At 56.7% G+C, this 20,000-nt stretch overlaps 5 protein-coding genes across 5 annotated transcripts in view; 2 read left to right on the top strand and 3 right to left on the bottom strand.

Moving 5' to 3' along the window:
• The window catches only part of PTSG_07498 (beta-glucosidase), a 7,392-nt gene extending 6,336 nt beyond the window's left edge, over positions 1-1,056 (bottom strand). Inside the window, exons 1-3 of the mRNA XM_004990947.1 lie at positions 813-1,056; positions 465-507; positions 102-242 (exon numbers count right to left, since the gene is read on the bottom strand). Coding sequence (XP_004991004.1) covers positions 102-242; positions 465-507; positions 813-1,004 — 376 coding nt within the window. The 5' untranslated portion in view covers positions 1,005-1,056. The remainder of the gene's footprint in view (positions 1-101; positions 243-464; positions 508-812) is intronic.
• A 31-nt stretch (positions 1,057-1,087) lies between these two features.
• Positions 1,088-3,611, top strand: PTSG_07499 (uncharacterized protein). The gene is made up of 6 exons (XM_004990948.1): positions 1,088-1,465; positions 1,673-1,736; positions 1,897-1,967; positions 2,230-2,445; positions 2,636-2,758; positions 2,894-3,611. Exons 1-6 carry the CDS (start codon positions 1,160-1,162, stop codon positions 3,482-3,484), a joined length of 1,371 nt encoding a protein of 456 aa, XP_004991005.1. The 5' UTR covers positions 1,088-1,159; the 3' UTR covers positions 3,485-3,611.
• Positions 3,583-6,834, bottom strand: PTSG_07500 (nuclear movement protein nudC). Its single transcript, XM_004990949.1, has 9 exons — positions 6,638-6,834; positions 6,294-6,371; positions 5,912-6,027; positions 5,435-5,663; positions 5,061-5,165; positions 4,840-4,908; positions 4,519-4,641; positions 4,019-4,221; positions 3,583-3,790 (listed from the first exon to the last, which is right to left on the bottom strand). Exons 1-9 carry the CDS (start codon positions 6,704-6,706, stop codon positions 3,739-3,741), a joined length of 1,044 nt encoding a protein of 347 aa, XP_004991006.1. The 5' UTR covers positions 6,707-6,834; the 3' UTR covers positions 3,583-3,738.
• A 161-nt stretch (positions 6,835-6,995) lies between these two features.
• Positions 6,996-14,716, top strand: PTSG_07501 (TK protein kinase; the record flags this gene model as incomplete). The annotated part of the gene is made up of 6 exons (XM_004990950.1): positions 6,996-7,187; positions 7,513-12,997; positions 13,207-13,331; positions 13,517-13,650; positions 13,847-14,049; positions 14,285-14,716. Exons 2-6 carry the CDS (start codon positions 7,532-7,534, stop codon positions 14,714-14,716), a joined length of 6,360 nt encoding a protein of 2,119 aa, XP_004991007.1. The 5' UTR covers positions 6,996-7,187; positions 7,513-7,531.
• A 201-nt stretch (positions 14,717-14,917) lies between these two features.
• The window catches only part of PTSG_07502 (crooked neck protein), a 5,583-nt gene continuing 500 nt past the window's right edge, over positions 14,918-20,000 (bottom strand). Inside the window, exons 2-13 of the mRNA XM_004990951.1 lie at positions 19,999-20,000; positions 19,798-19,889; positions 19,358-19,516; positions 18,956-19,100; positions 18,513-18,713; positions 18,058-18,222; positions 17,460-17,657; positions 17,043-17,183; positions 16,830-16,895; positions 16,273-16,617; positions 15,845-16,024; positions 14,918-15,463 (exon numbers count right to left, since the gene is read on the bottom strand). The exon at positions 19,999-20,000 is cut by the window's right edge and continues 61 nt beyond it. Coding sequence (XP_004991008.1) covers positions 15,131-15,463; positions 15,845-16,024; positions 16,273-16,617; positions 16,830-16,895; positions 17,043-17,183; positions 17,460-17,657; positions 18,058-18,222; positions 18,513-18,713; positions 18,956-19,100; positions 19,358-19,516; positions 19,798-19,889; positions 19,999-20,000 — 2,027 coding nt within the window. The 3' untranslated portion in view covers positions 14,918-15,130. The remainder of the gene's footprint in view (positions 15,464-15,844; positions 16,025-16,272; positions 16,618-16,829; positions 16,896-17,042; positions 17,184-17,459; positions 17,658-18,057; positions 18,223-18,512; positions 18,714-18,955; positions 19,101-19,357; positions 19,517-19,797; positions 19,890-19,998) is intronic.

The raw sequence follows: 20,000 nt of genomic DNA on the forward strand, positions 1-20,000 counted from the left end.
CAGACACACACAGACACACACACACAGACACACACACAGACACACACACAGACACACACACACACACACACACACACACACACACACACACACACACACACCGTATTGGGATCGGTCGAGGCATTTGCCTGACATGAGCTCTGTGATGGTTCCGTTGGCGTTGATGCTCCAGGCCTCATTCTGGTGGCTGGGGTCCGGGTCGTCCGGGTGGCATGGCGAGAACGTGTACACCGTGGCTTGATCTGCGCACGGCCAAGAAAAGATGACACAGAGGGAAGACAGGACCACGTGAGTGCGAAGTGCGCGCGTACACTTTGCAGGAGTGGATGAAGAGGTGTGCTGTTTTCATACCACCGGTGTCAGAGCATGAGGGGGCAAGACGAGCACGTGTGCAAGTGTCGTCATTTCAGCGTGCAGTGGTTGCAAACAACAGCATGTGTGGAAAGTGGGGACACCTTGCGAACCTGCAGTCGAGTATCCTTGCACATCCAAGCAGGAGCCATTGGACTGGGAGGTGGTGCAATGAAGAAAGCAGTGAAATGAGTGGAGTGGCGGCGCATGTTGTGTCGATTGAGGAAAGTGAGGGTGTGTATGACAGGAAAAGACACAGCCACAGCAGCAGCGATAGAAGCAACGACAGCAGCAACAGTGATAGAAACAGCGACAGGAACAGTGACACAGGGACAGTGAAAGCGAGAGCAGCAGCTACAGCAGCAACAGTGACAGGGACAGTGACAAGGACAGCAAAACAGTGACAGAAACGGGTACAGCAGCACAGCATTCGTGTCGTGTCGCACACCACAACAGCACACCTTGAGCACGATTTCATTCTTTGGGCCGCGCGTCCATTGCTGGTAAGCGGCGCGTTTCGTCGTGCATGGCTGAATGGTGACGGACGGGCCCTCCCACACACCCTCAGCGCCAGTTACTGTGGCAGCGACAACAGCGGCCACAGTGGCGACAACAAGGGCCAATGCTCGCCAACAGTGAAGGTTGGTCATCATCTTGGTTGGCAGTGGCAGTCCGCCGTCCGATCAATCCAAACAAACGTGCACGACAGCACAAAGTGCATTTCACAACGTTCGCCCCCGCAGGACTTGTTTTTGTCGGCTGGCGAGCAGCGACACGCACAACGCACAACACGCACGGGACGGTGGTGATGAGTGGACGACAACCGCGACCACCACCACCACGAGGGAGAAACGGTGGGAAGGAGGAGGGGAAGGATGGAACAAAGGCAGGGTTAGTGCGGTTCCAGGCCTTGCCAGCGGGCATGTCTGTGGTTGACCCGGCATGGGAGACGATTGACCCCACCCCAAACATCCACGAGCTGTTTCTCATGTTCAACAAGCTGTTCTTCTTCGGCGTGCTGGCGGGCATTGAGGTGAAATGGAGCAAGCGCATGACGCTATGCGCCGGCCTCTGCGTGTACGACGGGCAGCTCGTCTCCGTGCGCCTCTCCGAGGTAAAGCAGTGCGTGCCTGTCAGCGTGTGTGTATGGAAATGTGTGTGTGTGTGTGTGTGGTTAGCGTACAAGAGGGCTTTGGCGTTGCTTGTACAGGGCACTCGTGAACGCTGACACACGCACGCGTACACATATGCATACACACATGCATACACACACAATGCGTGTATGTTTCGTGTCCACTGCGTCGCGTTACTTGCGATACAGCCGCTGTTGAAGCTGAGACCAAGGTCTGACCTCGTCAACACCTTGTTGCACGAAATGATACACGGTATGCACGGCCCTGCTGTTGATACAAGCGACCACTCGCTTCATTGCTGCATTGTTTGCGTGGCTTCGTGGCATCTTTGCAAGGACCACTTTCTCTCTTTTGCGCTTTCTCGTTTGGGCTGACGTGCGCCCTCTCTCTGCTCGCGTTTTCACTGAGTCAGCCTTCCTGTTCCTGCGCGAGCGTAACCGCGACCACGACGCCCACGGCCCAAACTTTCTCTCTCACATGAAGGTCTGTCAATGCAGTGTGCTTTATGCGCACGCGTGTGTGTCTGTGTGTGTCTGTGTGTGTGTCTGTGTGTGTACGTCCTGTGTGTCTGCGTCTGTGTGTCTGCGTCTCTCTTTTTATCTCTCTCTCTCTCTCTGTGCTGCATCAGCTGCGGGTGCCTCATGTGTGCATGTTATCTGCGCATGTGTGTGCTGTCAGTGTTGTCCTCACCCGTTTCTTCGCCACACCACTGCACCACGCTGCTGCTGCCGCTGCTGCTGCTTAGCGGATCAACGATGCGAGCGGCTCAAGCATCACGGTGTATCACAGCTTCCACGACGAGGTCGACATGTATCGCACGCACTGGTGGAAGTGCGATGGCCCCTGTGCCCGCAAGCCGCCGTACTTTGGATTGGTCAAGCGCGCAATGAACCGCGCCCCATCTCCGCGCGACCCGTGGTGGAGCCAGCACCAGCGCCAGTGCGGTGGAACATACACAAAGGTGGGTGCATGTGTGTGTGTGTGTTGGATACATGTGTGCGTGTGTTTGTGTGTGTGTGTGTGTGTGGTTATTCACCAAACATAGGTGTGAACTTACGTTCCCTGTCTTCATGTTGTTTCCCAGTCTGCCCTCGGCCTTGTCTCCCTCCCTGTCCCTCCCGCCACAATCTCACGCTGGCCCAATTTCGCAGGTCCGTGAGCCCGAGGGATACGGCCAGAAGAAGAGGAAGAAGGCGAAGAAAGGCGACGATGGCGACGACGGCGCGAAACGAAAGCGAGACACGAATCAGCCGGCACTCGATCGCTTCCTCAAGGTGCGCAGTGCGTGTGTGCGTGTGTGCGTGTGTGCGTGTGCACGTGTGCACGTGCGTGCGTGCGTGTGCGTGCATGTGTGCATGTGCATGTGTGTGTGCTGGCTGCTGACGTGCTGTCTGCCACGCTGCTCACAGGCAAAACGAGAGCCCCAGTCGCAATCGTCATCGCAACAATCGTCCTCATCAAAATCAGCAGCAACAACAACAGCAACAACAACAGCGACAACAACAACAACAACAGCAACAGCAGCAATATCTTCATCCTCGTCCTCATCATCGTCACACGTGCTGACGAAAAGCGAAGAGGAAGTGCTGCTGGCCACGCTGTTTGGTGCGGACACCAGAGCACGCGCACACACCAGCGGTAGCACAACAACACCACCAGCCCCAACAACAACCGCACGAATATCATCAACAACAACATCAACAACAACAACTGCGGGTGCACAGGGTGCAGTGGGGTGGAGGATAACAGAAGAGATTAAGGAGGAAGAGGAGGACAGAATAATAGTATTAGACGATGACGACGATGATGGAGAGAGTAGTGGTTACAGTGCAAATGCTGGTGATCTCACACGAGACCACATCAACGATGGGCACAGCATGCCGCATGCATCGACATCATCACCACCACCAGCAGCAACAGGGCGGGTTGTGTGCCCGGCGTGTGGTTGCGAGTGCACAGAGGCCACCATCAATGCACATCTCGACACGTGCTTGGCATGAATCTTATTGAAGATGTGTGTGTGCGTGGGGGCGTATTAATTGTGTGTGTAAATGTGTGCGTGTGTGTGTGTCGGTACACCTGACTTGCACAGCAAAGATCACGGTTGTCAATATACTCTTTGCAAACGAACCCACCAGTCATGTCAACCTGACAGATAGGCAGACAGACAGACAGACAGACAGACATACGCACACACACACACACACACACACACACACACACACACACACACACACACAGCGTCGGCTTTTGCTCAGGAGAATTTGACGTTGGAAAAGTCCATCTCAGGGTTGGCCTTCTTGATTCTGGTGGCGATGTTGCGTGGTGGCGATGGTGGTGAGGACGGAGGACGCGCAGTTGTTTGGTGGAGGGGCAGACAAGAGGACAAACAGACAGGATGTGCACACAACACACAGACACAGACACAGACATACACGTACAGACACACAAAAACACACATACATCGACAAACACACATGCGCCGCCACCACCACCACCACCACCGCCGCTAACAACAAAACGGCAGTGTTTACTTTTCGAGGATGTCCAGCTTCTTCTGCTCGTCGGACGTGGGTTTGCCCATCTCCTTCTGCCGCTGGTCAAACATCATCTTCTCAACCATGCCACGCGTCTCGTCGTCAAGGTCTGACAGCTTCGAGTTCTCCGGCTGCACCTTGCGCGTGTTGATCTCGGGCTCGCCCACAACCACGTGCGGCCACCACTCCATCTGGTTCACCTGTTGTGGTGGGGATCAGGGGCGTGTTGTGTTGTGGGCGAGTGAGTTGGCGATGTGTGGAAACACACGAAGGTGGCAAGCAGACGAAGGTGACACATAACAAGGCAGCCGTGGTGCAAACGAGCGAAGCTCCGATGCACACACACACAAACACATACATGAACACACAGACACACACATACAGGCACAGACACACAGACACACACACACACAGACACACACACACACACACAGACACACACACACACACACACACACACACACACACACACACACACACACACACACACACGACACCTTCTCGAGCTGGACGGTGATGGTGTTGTTGTCGAGGACCCACGTGCTCTCGTCCGGGTGGATTGGGTGCGGCAGCTTGCCAGACAGAATTGGCGGCTGGTTCTTCAGCCCAATGCTCAGCGACTTGGTCGTGGTCGTGTGGTGATGACGGTGGTAATTGTTGTGATGGCGGTGATGATGACAGCGGTGCGCAGGTGAAAGATGCACGTGTGAGGATGGACGGTGTGCTCAGGCGTCAGGCGCCACCCGGACAGCAAGCAACCAAACATTACGTGTGTTCAGAGTACATGGGGGTGCGCGTGTGGTGTGGTGTGGGCTCACGTTCTTCTTGATGTCGACGACGCAATCGCGGCCCTTCACCCTGAAATCAACCTTCAGCGGCACCCGCACCTGTCGTGGTGGTGGTGGTGGTGGTGGTGGTGGTGGTGGTGGCACTGAGTAAGCAACATGATACATAGATGCAGGCGGGTTGAGGACGGGCGACACACACACACACACATATGCTCACCCATGTGCAAATACACGTTCATTCGCATGCACACCTCGAGGTCCTGGAGGGTCTGGATCCAGGAGTAGTTTGGGAGGTTCGCACCGTTGCCCGTGTTTGGGCGGAGCTTTCCGTTGGGCTGCTTGTTGCCATCGCCATCCTTGAGAATGGGGGGGGGGGGAGGAGACCGGAACACATTCAAGTCATGTGAGCGACAAGGTGCTTGCAGTAAACATGTGCAATAGCATAGATGAAGAGCCACAGACACACAGACACTGTCGCAGGTGTAAGCACAAGTGGAGAGTCAAACACAGACACACAGACGCACACAGACACAGACACAGACACAGACACAGACACAGACACAGACACAGACACAGACACACACACACACAAAAGGCCCCCCATGCTACACGCTCCCAGCACCACCTCGTCGCCCGAGTCCTCAGCAGAGAGGTCGTCTGGGTTTGCTGCGTTGGGCAGCGGCGTGGCCGTGGACTTGCTCTTCTTCGCCGCACTCGACGCATCTGCAGCCTTGGCCTCGCTGCTACTGCTGGTGGCTGGCTGCTTCTTCGTGTGCTGCTTCTTGTCCTCCTTCTTCTTCAGCTGCTGCTCCAGCTTGGCTGCTTGCTCGTCCGTCAGCTCCTGGATCTTGGAGCTGCACGAAGACGCAAGGTGTGGTGCCGTGGGCATGGCTTGCGTGATTCAGTGTGCGTTTGTGTTCACTGACGTACCGACCAACACTGCACAGCAGGGTGAAAACCGATTTTTGCACCCCCATGTGCGAGCTCACTTTCTCCACTGTCACACTTTTTGCGCAGACACATGCGAACACATTGCCCTCAAATACACACACGTGTGAATGCATCGTTCCCTCCCTCCGGCCCACACTTCGCACAGACGCACCCGTCGTCAGGCAGGACAACCTCTTCCTCCTCTGCGTCGTCTTCTTCCTCCTGCTGCTTTTCCTTTTTCTTCTGCTCTGCAATCTTGCTGTACTTTTCAAACTTGGACATGACCAGCTGCATGTGACAGTGGACGTGGCGGACCTTGTGTGAGCAAGCGGCATTCAGTGGCAAGACCATGTCGGCTTGCAAGCGGGGCTGCAAGCGCGATGCTGTCTTCAGCACCGTCCCTTTCCGCAGATGCACACACACACACACACACACACCACATACACACACACACACACACACACACACACACACACACACATACACACACACACACATACACACACACGCACGCATGCACGCACACAAACGCACAACCATGCACATGAACATGCCTGTTTTGCGTGCTCCTTGGACGCGCCAGTGAAGAAGTCTGTCTTGCGAAGCAGGAAGCTGAAGTAGACGTCCAACAGCTGAAGCAAACAGAGTGCAGGCAACGAGCCAGGCGAGTTGAAGGTGGGATGTACACAAAGCAGAGGTGCGGGGAAGAGGGAAGAGCTTGAGACACGGAGACACGCTCAAACATACAGCCGCACACACAGACACAGACACATACAGACCACACACACACACACACACACACAGACACATACAGACCACACACACACACACACAGACACACAGACACATACAGACCACACAGACACACACAAACACATACAGACACAGACATACGTACTTGGTCGATGCCCCCTTCCATCTGCTGAGCCATGCTCAACAGCAGGCCATCAAAGCGCTCCTCAGCCATGGTTGCTTGCTTGGTGCGTTGTCGTTCTTCCTTCCACTCACTCACAGCAGCTCTTCCTGGTGGTTCTTTCGGTGCGGTTCTTTCGCAAATTGTCCAGACTTTGTTTTACCCACCTCGTTTGGTTTAATTTATTTTGCCATTTGGTGTTTGGTCAGGGAGGAGCTGTTTCGAACATTCAAGGCACAGGCCCGATTCTCTCAAGGCATGCATGACTTTATGTCGTCAGCCACACTGCATTCCAACGTGCTGCACCACCACAACAGTCATGCTCACACATCGCCTGACCATGCCCTGACTGACGACGGGCTGTCTGTTACGTGCTGCTGCGCACTTGTTGTTTGTTTGTTGTTTGGTCTTCTTCTTCTTCTTCTTCTTCTTCACTTCTTCGTTCGTTTCCCTCGCAGCAGCGCACAACCACAACCATTCTCTTCCATTGTTGATTGTGTTTGCGCGTGCGTGAGCTTCAATCAAAGCAAGCAAGGTACGGCGGGACGGTCTGGTGTCTTTTCGAGCGTGGTGTTGTCGTTGCTCACACACACACACACACACACACACACACACACACACACACACACACACACACACACACACACACACACACACACATACGTTCGTGCATACATACCCAAGACCACCCACCAACAAACAGACGACAAGCAGCAAGCACCAAACAACAACGAACGACAAGCGTCGTCTGTCGCATCCCACGAACGACAACGCAACCACAACCACAACCACAAGCACAAACTCACCGTTGCTTCCACACCTTCATTACATCCTCCCCCCCCCAACACACACACACGCAGACTTGTTGCGAGTGTTTGTATGGTGTGCTTTCTTTGCTCAGGGAATCCAAGTTCGCAGCAACAACACGGCACCGGGCGGATGCTCGGAATCATCACATCACAAGCACGAATGAATATCGTGCTGGTACTGGGCGTGTTGCTCGCTACCCTGGCTGCCCCAGCCACTGGTGAATGCATCACCGTCTACAAGTACGATGACTTCTACTCCGGCAAATACGATGGCAGCGACGGCAATGTGAACTGGGGTGATAAGTGGTCGGAGCACGACACCCTCAATGGCGGCTACTCTTCTGGCCAAGCCTACGTGGCCAACGAGCATCTCGTCCTCTCCAACCCCGGCCTGGAAACAGATCCATCCCGGCTGCCATATGTGCACCGGCGTGTGGACCTGTCAACATGGACACAAGGCACGGTCTACCTTGGGCTTCGCTACAGCTTTTATGGTTTGGTTGAAAGCCACGACGTCATCAACGTGGAGATCTCTGCAGATGACGGCAAGACATACGAGGTGTTTACTGTCATTACGGGCGCCACTGGAAGCACGACAACGCTCTTCGCAGACGTGCTCGACAGCAAGTATCTGACGTCACACACGCGGCTGCGCGTACGCATGGTGCAAGAGTTTCTGGGAAACCAGGAAGCCATTTTCATCTACGAGATTGGTTTCGCATACACAACATGTGATACAACAACAACCACTACCACCACAACCACAACTACCACGACCACGACTACCACAACTACCACAACTACCACAACTACCACCACAACCACAACTACCACCACAACCACAACTACCACAACTACCACAACTACCACAACCACGACCACCACAACAACGACCACCACAACAACAACCACAACCACGACCACCACAACAACAACCACAACCACAACTACCACAACTACCACCACAACTACCACCACCACAACTACCACAACTACCACCACAACTACCACCACGACCACAACGACAACTACCACCACGACAACTACCACGACAACTACCACCACAACTACCACCACCACTACCACGACCACAACAACAACCACAACAACGACCACAACAACAACGACAACCACAACCACAACTACAACAACAACGACCACACCGTCCTGCGCATCGCATCGGTGTGCGCAGGGCGGCACTTGCGTGGAGCTGGAGACAGGCCTCGCCTGCATCTGCCCAGCCGGCTACTTTGGGTCGTCGTGCCAGTGCACCATCGGTGTCGACGAGGAGGAGGAATGCAACGACCTGCCGTCGTGTTCACCGTCGCCGTGCAAGAACGGCGGCGTGTGCGTCATCGACACTCTTGCCCGTAGCGCTCGGTCCCTCGACCCCATCACAGGCACTTTGACCGATACCACCCTCCGCACCACCACCCCGACATCCACAAAGACAGGGAAGGTGGCAGCAACCACAGCGTCTCCCATTTCCCTCCCTGACAGGTTCACGTGCCAGTGTCCTGATGGGCTCACGGGCAGCACGTGCGCAGATGATGTGGACGAGTGCGCACGCGCAGACAGCGCTGGCATCAGCCTGTGCGGGGACCACGGCACCTGCACCAACACCTTTGGCGGATACACATGCACGTGCACGGTCGGTTTCGCGGGCGACCACTGTGACGAGGACATCAACGAGTGCGAGGTGGGTGCGCTGCTGGTGCAGTTCACAGATACCAACACGCTCATCGATGGTGCCGAGCTCCTCCTGTCGTCCACCTTCACCTCCGCCACCACGACCACCACAACCACCACGCGTCTGGCGGCGTGCGACAACGGCGGCGTCTGCACCAACACCATCGGCGGATTCACGTGCGAGTGCCCGCCCAACACGCTCGGCACCCGCTGCGAGCTCACGTTGGCGTGCTCCACCCTGCCCGACCCCTTCATCATCAGCGATGCGCGCACCCTGGCCCTGTTTGCGAACCTGGCGTGTGTCGACGTGCTTGGAGGCCTCATCATCCGCGACATTGACGCGTCGCAGCTCGACCTCGCCTCTGCGCTCGCGTCCCTGCGTGTGGTGGAGAAGTACCTGGTCGTTGAGGACGTGAGCAACCTCGATCTTGCCGCGTTGCAGCACATCACCGCCATCGCCACCACGCCGCTCGCATCCGACAGGTTTGCAGACACCTTTGGACTCGTGCTGCGTTCCAACGCCAACATGACGGCATCGACAGCGCTTCCACTCCACGACCTCGTCGCTCTTGTGCAAAACGGCGACATCGATATCACGGACAACGCCGACTTCTGCCTGCAGGCTGAGCAGCAGCTGACCCCGGCCAACACCACCGCCCCCTACTGGTGGGCGGTGGAGCCGCGCCTCACGCTGCAGACCGCACCATCGTGCCCGTCGTGCTTCCTCCACAACGCCACCCTCTCCCAGGACGTTGCTGGCCTCGGCAGTGCTGGCGATGGCGTGTGCGCCTCCCAGTGCACGGATTGCCCGCAGGTGTGCACGCTGGAGGAGCCCATCACCACCACCACCGCTGCCCGCGCGCTGCTGGAGCGCGACTGCAGCATCATCCAGGGCGACCTCATTGTCACCGACCTCTCGTCCGGCGCCCTCGCCGTGCTCACCGATGCGCTGGCGTCTGTCACCGCCGTCACGGGCGACGTGGTCGTCGATGGCGTGCGCAGCCTCACCACCCTCGACGCCTTGCTCCCGGAACTCGAATCTGCAGCCTCGCTCGTCATCACCAACAACCCCAACCTCATCTCCATCAGCCTGCCGAACCTGCAGACACAGCACGGCACGACGCAGGCGAACAACCCGAGCCTTGTCCTCGACGGCGAAGGTGGAGGCAGCGGTGGCGATGCGGCATCAACCACCATCACCACCCTGCGCACGGAGGTCACATTTGACCTGACCCTGGAGGAGTTGAAGCTGGTGACACGCGCCGACCCGGGCGTGCTGCAGTCGTACCTCATGGACGCGTACACGCGCGTCGTCAGCACCAACCCAGACCTCAGCGCGCTGTTTTCGCTCCTTAACGAGACGACGGTGGGCTTCTCCGTGGACCACCAGGGCCAGCAGGTGGCGGTGGTGGTCGAGGCGGAGGCGTCTGTCGCTGCGGTCCAGCTCGCCACGGAGCAGATCAACGCGTACGGCGCCGCCAACCTCCTCTCCGGTGCGTTTGACCAGAACAGCAGGACCGACCTTGAGGTGACCACGAATCCGTCCAACGGCATGGGGCTCAGGCTTCGCCTCCTCCCGCCGGTTGTCCGGCCCTTCTCCACGGAACTGCGTTGGCGCGGCCCCACATCACCCGGCACCAACACCTCCGATGTCACAACCACAAACGTCGTCTTTGTTCGTCCAGACGCTGACCGCCTGGCTCGAACCATCCTCCACCTCAACAGCGGTAACGGCAATGCTCACGCTGGGTCCTCCTCCTCCTCCTCCTCCTCGTCGTCGTCGTCGTCATTATCATCACGTGTTGGCATCACAACCTCGGCAGAGTCATTGGGTATTGCACAAGAGCTTCGAGAGCTCTACGCCTGGCTCAACACCAACCTCGGCGCATCTGTTGCCATCACCCACTCGAATTTTGTCGCACTGCTGCAAACGCTGCTGCCATGGCAGTCCGTCCCCGTCGACGGCAACCACGCCTTCATCCGGGCCTGCTCATCCTCCTCATCGTCGTCATCATCGACCACAACGTCCTCCGTGTTGTTTGCCACTTCCGATGACGACGACCAGTCTGGCGGCAGTGGCGTGTGCATGCTGCGGGGCGTCCCTTACGAGATCAAGCTGCTCGCGTACGTGCACGCTGGTGACGTCGCCAGCCCTGTTGTCGAGAGCAACATCGTGTCTGCAACCCTGCCCCTCGCCAGCCCAGACCACCTGCGCGTGCACTCCCGTGTGCAGCAGTCGAGCGGCACCAGCATCGACCTTGGCTGGGACACGGACGTGCCCCACGACAACGTGCTGGTGCAGCTGTATGCACCGAGCCGCGCATACCAGGCGGCGCGCGATGACCCAGAGAACGCCCCGTTCGACACAGAGCTGCTGGCACCATCTTCATCGTCAGCATCATCGTCGTCATCGCGATCAGCCGCGCGCGAGTGGCTCGTGCCCAGCACCGCAGCCAAGAACATCACCGTTGGCGGGTGCATCACTGCCCTTCGCTTCGGCACAGACTCGTCCTCATCCTCCAACTCGCAGCTGGTGCAGCACTGCGTGAAGCCGTTTGAGCTGTACCTTGTCTCTGTTCGTCTCATCGGCGGCATTGTGCCCACGGAGCGGTCGCTCTCGTACGTGCGCACCCCACCCGCTGCCCCCTCGTCCCCTCTTCGGTCCGTGCAGACGTCCGCCCTCACTGCCACCAGCATCAGCATCCGCGGCCAGATCCCGATTGAGGCCAACGGCATCGTGGAGGAGGTACTGGTGACGCTGGAGGAAGCGCGTGTGCCACGGCCGGACGATACCACCACCACCACCACCACTGCTGGCGATGATGGGGAGTGGACGCAGCTGTCTGCCCGCCGCATTCGCCTGGCCAACAGCGCGGCTGCACAGATCAATAACCCGGATGTGTTTGTGGACACGACCATCGCTGACCTGCACCCACACCGCCGCTACAGGGCGCGCATTCACCCGGGCACAACAGCCGGATTTGCGTCCACGGCAATGGCGACTGCCCTGCACTTCCAAACCAACCCCGCACAGCCGCTGGCACCTGAGCGGCTTCGGGCGGTCGTGCACACGGGCTCAGTGCCTGCAGGCACCGTGGTGCTGACGGCGGCTTTGGAGATTGGCCCGAGTGCTGGTGCCAACGCAAACGCAGCGGGCGCACAACAGGCCACAACAACAGCGGCAGTCACGACCGGTTCCGATGAAGGGGCTGCGGAGATGGTGGTGGTCGAGGTGTCATGGGGAGAGCCCTCTGAGGACCTTGGCTTCTTGGAAGAGTATGAGGTGATCGTGAGCAGCAGCAACACCACAGCATCGGCAGTGTCTGCAACACCATCAGCATCAGAGGGTTCATCTGTGGTTGTGTATTCTGGCACAAACACGACCGTGTATGTGCGCATGCCGCTGGCGGCGGTGCTGAGCGTTCGCGGCCGCACGGCTGCTGGCTGGGGCGAGTACGCCGCCGCCGTGGCCCCGCAGGTCCCCTCCTCATCACAGGGCAACACCAGCACCACCAGCACCCTCATCCTTCCGCTTGCCATTGCCGGCTGCGGCGCCATGCTGATTGTTGTGCTCGGCGTCATTGCGCTCCGTCGCAAGGAGGTGCTGCTTGCGCGCCTGTACGGCTTCAAGCGGCCCGTGCCAGACGAGTACGAGATCCTGCGCGATCAGATTGAGACGACACGCATGGTGGACGCGGGTGCCTTTGGTGAGGTGTACGCCGGCACGGGCACGGATCTCCTCGGCAGCAGTGTCCCGCGCAACGTGGCCGTGAAGATTTGCCAGGGATCGCACGTGACCACCAAGGCCAAACGCGCATTCCTCAAGGAAATGCAGATCATGAAGACGGTGCGTCAGTGGTGTGTGTGTTGTGTATGTTGTGTGTTTTGTGTGTGTTATTGTGTGTGTGTGTTGTGTATGTTGTGTGTTTTGTGTGTGTTATTGTGTGTGTGTTGTGTGTGTTGTGTGTGTGTGTGTGTGTGTGTGTCGCGGATCTTGCTCGCCTTCCGTTGGATGACCATCGTGACTGGCCTTCTTCAATCTCTTTCCAATCACAGTTGACGTACCCGCGGCACCCGAATGTGCTTGGGTTGATGGGTCAAGTCACACAATCGGAGCCCCTGATGATGGTCACGGAACTCGTTGCTCGTGGCAACCTCCGCACTGTCCTCCACGACAACAAGTGAGGGCACAGCGTGCAATATGATGTGTGCTTGTGAGTACGTGTGTGTGCGTATTGTGTGAGTATGTATGACATGCGCTTGCTTTTGCATTGCTTGTTCAATGTTTGCACAGGTGCGTTGCGTGTAACTTCTTCAACTTGGTTTGCTGCTCGATCGCTCACGCCCTCTTTCGTCACCCCACCAGACCCGTGAAGAACAAGCCGTCCGTGCTCGCCCTGCACCGGCTGCTCGGGTTTGCGCGCGATGTTGCCAGCGGCATGAACCATCTCGTCGACAACAACATCGTCCACTGCGATTTGGCCGCCCGCAACTGCCTCGGTGAGTTGGTGTTTGTTCTGTTCTGCATTGCTTTGGTTGGACGCGTGGCGTGAGACAATACGCGTCACGGTGGCCCAAGCTGTTGTTTAAATTGTTGTTTTCATTGTTGTTGTTGTTGTATCCGCCTTGCATGTACGCACCAGCGCCTGCTCACCAACACGCGTACACCGCAACCCCATATCCTCCATGTCACCAGTGACTGCGACGTGGCACGTGAAGATCTGTGATTTCGGCCGCGCTTTCTGCACGGACGACGAGGCGCCAACAGCTGTTCACGACCGCTCTGTCATGCCCGTCCGCTGGATGCCACCCGAAGTGCTCACAGCAAACTTCTACACGCACGCCTCCGACGTCTGGAGCTTTGGCGTGACGTGCTTCGAAATGTTCTCGTATGCACAGGTATGCAGTCGTTCTTTCGTGTGTGTATGACGTAGTATGTGTGTGCGTGCGTGTGCGTGTGTGTGTATGACGTAGTGTGTACGTGTGTGTGTGTGTGTGTGTCGCGGTGGTATGCTGCTGTGTTTCTTCTTGTGCGCCTAGCCTGTTATTCCACAACACAATACCCCACTTTATGATCTTCACGTTTCTCACCACCACCTCATGCCTTCCTCGCTCTCTTCCTCCTTCATTGTAGACGCCCTATGCTGGCATGAGCAACGAGCAAGTGGAGCAACTTGTTGTGAACAGCGGCAAGAAGCTGGCACAGCCCAAGTTCTGTCCCGACGGCGCGTATGCCCTGATGCAGCAGACGTGGGCATACAAACCAAGCAATCGCCCCATCTTCGCTGTGCTTGCTGCGGGGTTCTCTGATTTGGAGACGCGGATGCGCCATGGCGGAAACGACGCGGATCTGGTGTGCAGCGCGGGCTTGGACGTCGTGTACAGCGGCAGCAACATGGGCACGCTGCTCTCGCGGCAGTCTGTGGGCACGGTGCAACGGCGGCTGTCACAGGACAGCATTTTGCAGGATTACTACGTGAACCAGTCGCTTGGCTTGGTGGACAACGTGGTGGTGCTGGAGCCAGATGGCCGTGATCCAATGACCAACGGCGATACCACGCTGTAGTGTGTGTGTGTGTATGTGTGTATGTATTGCATGTATGTCTGGGTCTAAGGGATGCATTGAGTCATGGTTTGTGTGTGTGTGTGTGTGTGTGTGTGTGTGTGTGTGTGTGTGTGTGTGTGAGTGGATGCACACACGTGTGTATGTGTGTATGCGGGTGTGATAGATAAGGCATAGCTTCCGACAACGTCGCTTGAGTGTGCATACATCTGATGACTGTTTGTTGTGCATTTCGATTCGCTCAACGAACGTTAAGCAGTAAACGAAACGAAAGGTCACACATCAACACCAAGTGGTGTCACACAAACCAACAACACAAAGGGTCATGGTTGTGTATCTCCATCGCAGGCATGAACAAGCTCCCAAGCAACTACATGAGCAAGTGCACAGAACACCACAGTTCACATGACAGGACTGTCAAGCGGAAGCAGCTGCCGCACCCTCAGCTGCACCTGCGTCTCCGTCTTCCCCCTTCCTTGTCTCATCGGCCTTGCTGCTGTTGTCATCCTCGCCGCCTTGCTCGTCCTTCTCCGCCTCCTGTTCCTTCTTCTCTTCGTTCTTCTCCTCCTCTTCCTCCTTGTCCCCATCCTCCTCCTCCTCTTGCTCCTGCTGCTGCATCAACTTCTTCTTCTGCTGCATCTCCATCATCTTCCGCTTCCAGTCCTGCGCCTTCTGCAGCAGTTTCAGGTGCGGCTTCGTCTCCTCGTCCGGGAACACCAGATCCCAGTACTCCTCCCAGCCGTCGGATTGCTGACGTGTTGCGTGTGTATGTGTGTGTGTGTGTGTTGAGAGAGAAAGAGAGAGAGAGAGAGAGAGAGAGAGAGAGAGAGAGAGAGAGAGAGAGAGAGAGAGAGAGAGAGAGAGAGAGAGAGTGTGTGTGTGTGTGTGTGTGTGTGTGTGTGTCAGCGGAGACAAGGCAACAGTGGCGCGAGATGAAGGAGGACAGAGGAAGAACGAGCTGCACAGGAAGAACAACAAGAACACACACACACACATACACACACACACACACACACACACACACACACACACACACACACACACACACACACACACACACACACACACACACACAAAGGACGACAGTCGCCAACGCGCTTGCATGTGGTCGTGTCTATGTGCACGGCGTACCCCCTCTTCGTTGACGAGTTCGCGGCGCTTCTTGACCTGACGCGGCAGCATGCGCACAACCTTTTGCGCCTCCGAATCCGCACCGCAGCTGCGCTCAAAGGACAACCACGCATCCAGCAGCATCTTGCGCTGTTGTTTGTCGTCGCCTTTGCTCAGCTCCTGATGCGCTTGCTCGAAGATCTGGTCAGGACGTGACGCCGACACAAAACAAAACAAGGGGAGGGCGAGGGGGCAAAGGAGACGTGCGTATGGCGCATTCGTTAGCAGGTGTGAATGAAGAAGCGGGGGCGGGGATGTATTGATGTGTACGAGACAAGAAGAACAACGAGAACAACAAGAATAAGAACAAGAACAAGGAGAACAACAAGAGCAAGAAGAACAACAAGAACAAGGAGAACAACAAGCATGGGGAAGTACGCGTTGCTTACGTGTCGGGCGTGTGCAGTGCTGTCCTCCTCGTCCTGGGCGGCCTCAAACTCTGCATACGAGATCCAGACCTTGACGTGGTTCGTCTTCTCCAGCAGCCGGTCATACAGCAGCCGCACCCGGTCTGTCTCCCCGAGCGCGTGCTCAAAGTCGATGTACGCCTTCCACAGCACCTCGGGCATGTCCAACAGCGGCTGCGCGACGGCCAGCTCGTAGATGCCGCGTGCACGCTCCTCATCGCCCAGCACCGTCTCCAGCTCCGCATAGCGTGTCCACGTCTGGCAGTTGCTCGCGTTGAACTCGAGGTACTTGTCGTACAGCGTGCGGCACCGGTCAAACTCCCGCAGCTGTTTTGAGTGAGTGAGTGAGTGAGTGAGTGAGTGAGTGAGTGAGTGCGCGCGTGTGTGAGTGAATGTGTGCGTGACAGTGAGTGTGTGTGTGAGTGAGTAAGTAAGTGAGTGAGTGTGCGTCAGTGAGTGAGTGAGTGCGCGCGTGTGTGAGTGAATGTGTGCGTGACAGTGAGTGTGTGTGTGTGTGAGTGAGTGCGTGCGTGTGGTACCTGGAGTTCAATCTCAATGTATCCCTTGAAGAGCTTGTCCTTCGGGCACATCCCGATGGCGCGGCCCTGAAGGCATGACGCCGTCAAGTTGGACGGTGAGCACAACGCCAACAGCACCGCATTTGGACATCACGTTACACACGACATAGAACACACACGTACACATACAAAGACAAATGTATGTATGCAAGCATGAGCAAAATGCGTTCGCACCAAAAGCTTGCGGGCGCTTGAGATGCGCTTCTGCCTGATCTCAAACTGGGCAGCGAGCAGCCAGATTTTTGCAAACGTGAACGACTTGTGCGGGATGAGGTCGATGCACGCCTTGTACACCGCCCGCGTCCGCTCCATGTCCTGTTGTGTGCGTGTGTGTGTGCAGGGGGGATTTTGTGTGTGTGGGATTGCGTATGTGTGTGTGTGTGTGTGTGTGTGTGTGTGTGTGTGTGTGTGTGTGTGTGTGTGTGGGATTGCGTATGTGTGTGTGTGTGTGAGTGAGTGAGTGTTGTGCTTTGCTTGCATGTGTGAACCGTTGCGTGTCGCATCAGGAACACCAGGAACACCCCCTCTCCATCCTGTCCATCTCCGTCCCACTCCATCCCCCGTCGGTCTTGTCACCCCTGGTGCGCGGACCTTTGCGTCGAGCTCTTCAAAGACGGCGTAGTAGATCCAGAGGTAGATGTACCGCCGCCAGTACCGCTTCTCCGCCACCAGCGGCACGTTGGCAATGGCGCGCTCGTACACGTCCCGCGCCTTGTCCACATCCCCGCTGCTCTCTGCAAGCCGGATGTAGTCGAACCACGCATCGTAGTTGTGCGGGTTCTCCTCCACCTGATCACATCGACAGACGGAGGAGGAGAGGGGGGTGGGGTGATGGGGAGAAATGGCAGGACGTGGGGAAGGGGGCGAGGGTGCATAGTGTATGAAGTAGGAGCCGTAATGAGTGACAACGATCATGAGTGGTGGGCAGTGGAATAGGGACAGTGTTGCGATGACGGGTGGACGTTGCAGACGGACAACACAACACAACACAACACAACACAACACAACACAACACAACACAACACAACACAGCACAACACAACACAACACAACACAACACAACACAACACAACACAACACAGCACAACACAACACAACACAGCACAACCCAATTCGCGTTTCAAGGTTGCACGGCAACACGCGGTGTCCAAACAACAACCCAGGCCAATCGCCAGCGCCACGACCGCACCTCCTTCTCGTATTGGAACTGGCGCTTGTTGAGGATGACCGAGTCGACGCCCTTCCTGTCGCCGTACTTCTTCTCAAACGCCGTGAACGCGTCAAACAGCTCCCGCGCCGCCTCCTTCGGGATCCGGTCAAGGCCGTACTTGTAGATTGTCCGCGCCCGCTCGTACTGAGGAGTTTGGGGGGGGGGAGTGGGTGGGTGCAGCAGTGACGCAAAGGGGGGGAGGGAGGGAGACGTGGGATGGATGAGAGGGAGAGGAGGAGAGGGCCGAAGAAACCTGCTTGTGCATCTCGACACGTAGACGCAGACACATACACATACAGACACAAACACAGACACAGTTACAGCCACTGACATACACACATACACAAACACATACACATACACAGTGACAGCCACTGACGCACACAGACACAGAAACACGGAGCTATATAATCACATCAGAGCACCTGGCTCACCTCCTTCTGCCTCTCCTCAAACTGGGCGAAGCTGACGAGGAGCTCTGGGCTGATGTTGTCTTCGCCAAAGAACTCCACCGCGCGCTCGTACACGCTGCGGGCCTTGTCAATCTCTCCGTACTTGACCTCAAACTTGGCGTACTTGATCCACACCGCGGGCTCCATGTGGCACAGGATGTACCGCTCGTACACCGCACGCGCCTGCACGGTGGGCGATCGTTCGTGAATGTGTGTGTGCATGAGAGTGAGAGAGAGTGAGAGGGAGAGGGAGTGAGTGAGAGTGTGAGAGAGAGAGAGTGTGTGTGTGTGTGCGTGTGTGCGTGAGAGAGAGTGTGTGTGCAAGTGTTGTAGCGCGAGTGAGTTCGTGTATAAGTTGCATGTGTGCGTAGTGAAGGGGAAGGGTAACACGACAGCAGCAGAGCACGACGCAACCGTGCACGCACGTTCTCGACTTGGTTGTATCTGAGCTCCATGTTGATGTACGAGTTCCAGGCCTGTTCCACGGGGTGCCACTCCATCCACCGCTCGAAGATGGCCCGCGCACCAGCAATGTTCTCAATCTTCTCCTCCATGTACGTGTACTTGTACCTGTCGGGGAGAACGGGGGGAGTGAGTGAGTGAGTGAGTGAGTGTGAGTGAGTGAGTGAGTGAGTGAGTGTGAGTGAGTGAGTGTGAGTGAGTGAGTGTGTGTGTGTGTGTGTGTGTGTGTGTGTGAGTGAGTGTGTGAGTGAGTGTGTGAGTGAGTGTGTGTGTGTGTGTGTGTGTGTGTGTGCGTGTGTGGCGCAAAGGGGTTCCCTTTGTTCTTTTTTGTTCTTTCAAGCGTGCAAGACTCAGCGCCAACTGACCAGAATGTATCGACGCGGGGCAGGATGGTGACGGCGCGGTCGTAGATGTTTCGGGCGTGGTTGACCTGTCGGTGCTTCATCTCCATCTCAGCGTATTTGATCCACAGCGCCGATGCGCGGTGGTCCGCGTCCAGCCCGCGCTCAAACACGGAGCGAGCACTGCAGGTGGGCGGTATGGGTTGTTGTAGTGATTATTGTCGTGTTGTTTGTTGCGGTGTGATTGGGAGTGTGGAAGCAAAAGGTGCAGAGGAAGATGCAATCAGATAAGACAACGAAGGACAAACAACAGTGGCGAGAAGCGGCAGTGACGAAAACGGGTCCTGGCACACAACACACATACACACACACGACGCACACACGACGCACACACGACACACACACACACACACTCACATGTACACACCCACACCCACATGTACTTGCACACAGGGTCAGCGTACCGCTCGATTTCGCCCTGGGACTCTTCCCAAAGGGCGTATTTGATCCAGTTGCCAACATTACCGCGGTTCTTGCGAATGTTGTCCTCGTAGATCTAAAGGACAAAGGCGTGTTGTACAGCGTGTTGAGTGGGCAAGGTTGTGGGTGACGCAGTGTTGACAAGCACACAACTTTTTTTGGTTGGGTGCGTGGACAACTCGAACCT

Source organism: Salpingoeca rosetta (genome assembly GCF_000188695.1).
Source record: "Salpingoeca rosetta unplaced genomic scaffold supercont1.22, whole genome shotgun sequence".
Lineage (NCBI taxonomy): Eukaryota > Choanoflagellata > Craspedida > Salpingoecidae > Salpingoeca > Salpingoeca rosetta.

Excerpts from the sequence above, each read along its gene's own strand:
- PTSG_07499 (XM_004990948.1), top strand. The coding sequence starts at position 1,160 with ATGAGTGGACGACAACCGCGACCACCACCACCACGAGGGAGAAACGGT. Across the intron at positions 1,968-2,229 it reads ACTTTCTCTCTCACATGAAG|CGGATCAACGATGCGAGCGG; the intron begins GTCTGTCAATGC and ends GCTGCTGCTTAG. Across the intron at positions 2,759-2,893 it reads CACTCGATCGCTTCCTCAAG|GCAAAACGAGAGCCCCAGTC; the intron begins GTGCGCAGTGCG and ends CGCTGCTCACAG.
- PTSG_07500 (XM_004990949.1), bottom strand. The coding sequence starts at position 6,706 with ATGGCTGAGGAGCGCTTTGATGGCCTGCTGTTGAGCATGGCTCAGCAG. Across the intron at positions 6,028-6,293 it reads CCAAGGAGCACGCAAAACAG|CTGGTCATGTCCAAGTTTGA; the intron begins GCATGTTCATGT and ends TGTCACATGCAG. Across the intron at positions 5,166-5,434 it reads CTGAGGACTCGGGCGACGAG|GATGGCGATGGCAACAAGCA; the intron begins GTGGTGCTGGGA and ends CCCATTCTCAAG.